The sequence below is a fragment of the Octodon degus genome, unplaced genomic scaffold, assembly GCF_000260255.1.
Source record: "Octodon degus isolate 3935 unplaced genomic scaffold, OctDeg1.0 scaffold00382, whole genome shotgun sequence".
In the NCBI taxonomy this organism is placed as follows: domain Eukaryota; kingdom Metazoa; phylum Chordata; class Mammalia; order Rodentia; family Octodontidae; genus Octodon; species Octodon degus.
The window spans coordinates 626,750-633,302 of record NW_004524958.1 but is presented as its reverse complement, the minus strand read 5'-3'; the positions used below and the strand labels follow the sequence as shown (position 1 = coordinate 633,302).

The 6,553-nt window shown below is 44.3% G+C and overlaps 1 protein-coding gene across 1 annotated transcript in view; it reads left to right on the top strand.

Moving 5' to 3' along the window:
* The window catches only part of Zim2 (zinc finger imprinted 2), an 18,463-nt gene that overhangs the window by 3,755 nt on the left and 8,155 nt on the right, over positions 1-6,553 (top strand). The window contains 1 exon segment of the mRNA XM_012513253.1: positions 6,194-6,343. Within this exon segment, the coding sequence (XP_012368707.1) occupies positions 6,194-6,343 (150 nt within the window).

Below are 6,553 nucleotides of genomic sequence, written 5' to 3'. Positions count from 1 at the left end.
AGGTGTGTGCCATCACACCTGGTTTCAGTTGCTGGTTCAGCACAGGGCCAGCTTGGTATATGGTACTGAGGATTGAACCTGGATCTTTGCACTTGCCAGGCAAGCGCCTAGACTACTGAAATATCTCCCCTACCCTCTCTTTTTATTTTTTTAGACAACATCTCCCTTTATGCAGGTCAGGCTGGCCTTAACTCACTTGGTAGCCCAGGCTGGTCTTGAACTCATGGTTATCCTCCTGCATCAGCTTCTTCCTGAGTGTGGAAATTATAAGAGGGCACAGTCATGCCTGGCCTCCTCATTTCTGTATAATACAGTTGTTGTAACTCACTTTTTAAATAAAATGCTTTCTTTCTTTTTTTAGGGAAGGGTCTACAGGGTGTTCAGGGTCTCACTACTAGATCAGACTCATAGTGATCCACCTGTTTACAGCCTCCCAAGAAATTTGTTTACAGGTGCGCACCACCATGCCCAGTCTCAATTGCTGTCTCAGGGTGCCCTGGGGGCGGGGCCAGCATGGTAGGCCCTGGGACCAAACCCCTGGCCCTTGTGCCTGCTTCAGGCCCTTTAATCCTCTGAGCTATTTGGCTAGCACAAAATAATTCCTTTTGTGGTTTATCAATTTACTTTATTTCGTTGTGCTTGGAGTTCCAAGCTCTTTTCCCTTGAAAAGCTTGTTGTGCATTTTCTGAGAATAGGGCTGAACAATCACCTGTGTGCCTGACATAAAACTTTATGCAAGTGTATTTAGATTTTTTTTTTTTTTTTTTTTTTTGCGGAACCGGGGATTGAACTCAGACCCTTGTGCTTGCCGGGGAAGCACTTATTCTGTGTTTAGATATTCATGTGGTACAAGCTAGCTAACTTCAGACTGCTTCCACCACACTGTCCAAAACATACTGTGCATTTCTTCTGTTTAATATCTGCAGGTCCTGAGGTCCTGGTATCTTTGTATCTGATACATCTCTGCTAACCCAATCATCTTCCACAAGCCATACATAGGCCAGCCTGCCTTGCAGAGTGCTTGAGTTCTGTAAAGGACTAAGCTGAAAAAATGCCGCATACACCAGAGATTTTGAATGCCACGAAGAATTGCATCTCTCGTCTGCGTAATCAATTGGAGAATCGAGAAACTAATCCCATAAGAAACCCAGGAGCTGTAAATGATTCTAATAAATGGTTTGTGCAACTTCAATGTTTGGCACTGACTGGGCCTCATGATGTTGTGAACCAGATCCTGGTGTTTTGCCAGAAGTGGTTGCAGCCAGAGACCCACACAAAGGAGCAGATGATAGAGCGACTAGTGTTGGAGGAGTTTCTGAGTATCTTGCCAGAGGAAATTCAGCCGTGGGTGAGGTCACAGCATCCGAAGGACATCAGAGAGGCAAGCACGCTGGTGGAGAACTTGGTCCAGGCATGTGAGTATCCTGGTGAGACAGGTAGAAAGCAACCAGTTGTTTCTGTCTACTGAATATCTGCTTCTCTGGCTTTCTCTGTTGTCTCCACTCAAGCACACTTGCTTTCCTCCAGTGCATGTATTAGCGTCTGTCCCTAGCAGCCACCACCAAGCTGGCCATGATTATCTTGTGCCTCAGGCTATAGGTGTTACAAGCAGCCCTGTTACAAACATGCCTATACACATATTCAGGTACACAGGAGCTAACACAGAAGAACTGCCAGGCTGTCCTGTCCTGCCTTTGTAACCCCTGCTTATTCCTCATGTAAAATGCTGGCTCATAGACACTTGCTGCCTGGATTTTGTTGAAACTATTCTAGCCAGGACCATTAGTATAAAATAAAGCTGTTCACTGTCCCCTGATTTCTTCAGGTGTCGTTCCTTTCCCAGACTCAGCTTTGCCACAACAAGCCCAGCTCTAACAATTTAGTGACTTAGCAAGACCTTGTCACAAAATCAAAAGTAAAAATGGACTTGGGAAGACCTGCCTTTAATGCCCAGTATTGTAACACACACACACACACACACACACACACACACACACACCCCATCTTAAAAATCATTTTAAGGAATGCAGGTATGCATTCCTGGAACTGGACAAAGCACAATCCTTAGTTCGTTATCAATACTGAGCCATGCATGTTCATGTCTAAGTGTACTTACTTCCATTTCCAAGTATGAGGAAGGCTGTGAGTTTACTACCCAACCCCCGGACTAAGACATCCCCAGAAACTTGCATCCCCTCTGTGCTTCTGCCTTGTGCACGCTCCAGCCTTCATTCCAGAAACAGCTACAATTTTGGATTTGTATTTATGTTTCCTCTCTCTCGCCCAACTCTTTAGTATTATTTTTATTTAAAGAATTATGAGAATTGAGGGTCTTTCTTTCATTCTTGAAATGTTCTCTTTAGTTCCAATCTAATAACCTGAGTTACCAAGACACTAATAAATTTTTGCAGAGGTTGCATTTCTAAGCCTGCCATATTTTATGCTCTTGTACATCTAAAATTTAACCATTCATTTTTTAAAAAATCAATTCTTCAATGGAATGACCAAAAAAACCCAATTTCTCCACAATTACACTTAGTAGTATCATGAGTAATTCTACAAGATTGTTTTATTTATTTATTTATTTGTGTGTGTGTGTGTGTGTGTGTGTGTGTGTGTGTGTGTGGCCAGCTCAGCCCACCAGGGGGCGGGGCTGGCTGGCATGTGGTGCTGGGGGATTGAACTGCAGAGTGGTCCCTGTGCTTTGCTAAGCTTGTTCTTAGTAGGTGCTTTAGACCACTGAGCCATCGCACCAGCCCTACAAGATTGTTTTTTGGTAGTGTGTGTTTTGCTTTTTTGTTGGTATTAGAGCTCAGGCTGGATAACTAGGGTGGAGGGAGCAAAGTTGGTATTTTCAGAGCACTAATAAATATTAAAGTAAAAACCAAAGCCCGTATCTCTTTCATTTCACATGAGATTATGCAAATTAGATGATATATAAAATGTATTCTTTTATTCAGCTCCTAATACAGCAGTTACAGGGCTAGGTGAATGACCATCAGTTACAGTTGGGTCCCAAATATGTTCATTTATGCACTTGTCGTTACAGGGGTCAGGAAAGAAATCACAGAGCCAAGAAGCAGTTACAGAGTTGGGCAGCTGCAAAGAATTTTTTTTTTCTTTTTTTTTTCCTGAACCAGGGATTGAACTCAGGCCCTTGTGCTTGCAAGGCAAGGGCTTATTCTACTGAGCCATCTCCCTGGCCCCAAGAATGAGGTTTTAAAAAGAATACTTTTTCCTTTTGTAGGTTTTCCCCTTCAGGCTCCAACTTGTGATCTTCCTGCCTTGGCCTCCCAGAATGCTGGAATTACAGGTATATGCCACTCTCTGTGTGGTTTTATAGTGTACATGTTGAACACTTACAGTGTATCATTGTAAGCATTTTTACATATAAATTAATTTGCTTTCATTAATAGCTTTGTGAAATTACTTTCGCTGTGTAGACCAGTAAACAGGCACAAAGCTGAGTAATTTGCCTGTGGTTCCACAGTTCTTACTGGCAGGCTGCCTGCTCACCTATCTGCAGTTTTAATCACAGTGTTATTCTACCTTGAGTGGACAGAGTGATGTTGTCCCAGACTCTAAAGACCTGCCCAAAGGCCCAGAACCACTGAAGTTGCAAGTCAGAGGGAGTTAAAGAGTGGCCTAGGATATGAGAAAGAAACAACAGATTAATAAAAGGTGTGCCTGTGGGGCCAGGGAGATAGCTCAATGGAATAAGTGCTTCCCTGACAAGCGCAAGGGCCTGAGTTCAATCCCCAGTTCTGGGGAAAAAAAAAAAAAAAAAAAAGGTGTGCTTGAAACAAAGCATAAAGGTGAGGAGGGTCTTCAAGGTTCAGACTCCTGGAAGAAAGGTTGTCTTCTAGATCAGTAAGTGAAAAGGATGTAGGGAAGGCTCAGTAAAGGGTTGCTACTGATACTATACAGGGAGAAATTTCATTGTATTGGAAGACAGTCGGGAGCAACTGAAGGATTTAGAGCTGGGAAAATATCAGAGCTCCCACTTGGGCTTTGCTGTGTTGAGGGGAGAAATTATTTTGGTGGCCTTTCTCTTACCATAGGAAGTCCATCCTGGCAAGATAGGGTGGTGGGAGGAGGCAGGCAATTTCACATCTGTGTGTGCTGCCAGGCCGGGCTCAACTCCATGCTCATTCCTCTCTTCTAGCTTCCTCGGCTCAGGACTCGGCCCTTGCAGAAAATGAAAACTCTGAAGAACACCAGAGGGAGAATGTAGAGGCAGTAGACAGCATACCTTCTGTTGGGTCCCAGGTAAGGCAAGTTTTCTGGGGACTTGGTTCTAGATGTAAGGATCTTGCCTTCTTGCTTCTGATTCCCTATTTGTTTTTTTTTTTTTTTCAAATTATTTATTTATTTATTTGTGTGTGTGTGTGGCCAGCTCAGCCCACCAGGGGGCGGGGCTGACTAGCATGTGGTGCTAGGGGATTGAACCGCCGTCCCTGTGCTTTGCTAAGCTTGTTCTAAGTAGGTGCTTTAGACCACTGAGCCATCTCACCAGCCCCTCCCTATTTGTTTTTACAAGTTTGGTTTTTTAAAAAAATATATTTATTACAGGGTGTGCAGGGTCTCACTAGACATAGTGGATGTGTAATGATCCTCCTGTTTTCAACCTCCCAAGCACTGGGATTACAGGTGTGTGCCACCACACCCAGTTTTAATCACCATCTCAGTGCACGTCGGGGTTGGGGCTGGCATTGCATGTGGTACCGGGGATCGAACCCCAGTCCCTGTGCCTGCCTAAGCAGGTGCGTTAGTCCATTGAGTTATCTGGCCATCCCTGAACCTTCCCTATTTGGTTAATCATATTAAACAGCCTTGGTTTTTGAATATGTTGTAGGCTGTGCTCTTCTCCCCAGTGGGGAAGTTAGAATCCCTGGATGCCTATCCCATCAGTGGGGGAATCCACTGAAATGCTGGCTACCTGTTGCAATGAGTCCGATTCTGTCCCAAGGTGGGATGTACACCAGACTGGGGTGTAAGGTGCGCTGTGAGCAGGTGCTGCCCAGCTGCTCTTGCTAAGCCTCTGTTAGAATTTTGGTCAGTGAGTCTCTGCCTCTGATTACTTGCCTGGCTCTGGCTTTCTCTGTTGTCTCCATTCAAGTGCACCTGTTTTCCTTCTACACGTGTATCAGTCTCTGTCCCTTGCTGTCAACACCAAGCTGGCCATGGTCATCTTGTATCTCAGGCTTTAGGTGTTACAAGTAGCCCTGTTACAAACATGTCTGTACACATATTCAGGTGCACAGGAGCAAACACATCTGGGAATCCAAGGCCTGGAGTTCAGAGTGGTCTGTCACGTACTTGCCCCTTAGCATCTTATAAGAGATCCCCTGGATGACACTGGCTATTGTCACACTTCCTAGCTTTGGTCAATTTTTTTTTTTTTGTACCAGAAATCGAACTTGGGTCCTTGTGCTTGCCAGGCAGGTACTTATGCCACTGGACCATAATTTTGGTCAATTGAATATGGTATATTTTCAGTTTGATTTGTATCTTCATATTTATTAGTAAGATTTTAATATCTCTTCATAATTATCAATTCTCTGAGTTTTACAGATAAGATACAGAGGCTTAACCTACTCACACTAAGTTTATAAGAACTGGAGCCAGAACTTTAACCCACCTTTCAGATTCTTTGCACAGAGTGTACTGCTGAGCTTTTAAGTACTGTATTCTTGTTCTCCTACAAAGTGTCTTAAGAGGCTGTATTTTCTCTATGTAAACCTTAAGTATTTAGGGACCCTAGATGTGTTCCCACTTCTCTTAGAAAGGTGCTATGGGGGCCGGGGAGATGGCTCAGAGGAATAAGTGCTTCCCTGGCAAGCAAAAGGGCCTGAGTTCAATCCCCGGTTCTGAAAAAAAAAAAAAAGAAAGAAAGAAAAGAAAAAGAAAGGTGCTATGCTTGGGGCTTGCGGGTTAGCTGAGTTTGGGTAAACTCAGTCAGGCACAGAGGACCGCAGTTTGATCCCAGCTCCACAAGCTGCACCAGACTGGGTCTTAAGGCAGCCTGAGCTAGCCAAAAAAAAGTCCTTCTCCAGAAAGGTGCTATAGTAAGTCCCTGTGACCTCTGGATTAGAGCACTTAGGAGCTTTGTGCCCATCTGCATGGCCATTCTACTTTCAGTCCTTTCTCATCAGGCTCGTTCCCCTTGCCCTGAGATAATTCCTGGGCTTAGATGGGGTGTTTCTGCCATTTTAGGACTTGGTGACATTTGAAGATGTGGCTGTGACCTTCACCCCAGAGGAGATGAGTTACCTTACTGCTTCTCAGAGGAAACTCTACAGAGAGGTGATGCTGGAGAATTACCAGAACCTGGCCTCCTTGGGTAGGTGTGTTCTTTCCATAGAACTTGGATTCTGCCCACTAGATCTGGGATCTTCAACCCTTCTGCTTTGCCCATCTGTAGTGGTGGCTCAGTGTCACCTCCAAGTCAGAGGCAGTATTTTAATGTCAGTCTCACTCACAATGATAAAATAGCTCACCTTAATAAGCACTTAATATGTGTCAGTCAGTAGTCTAAGCATTTCATCAGTTT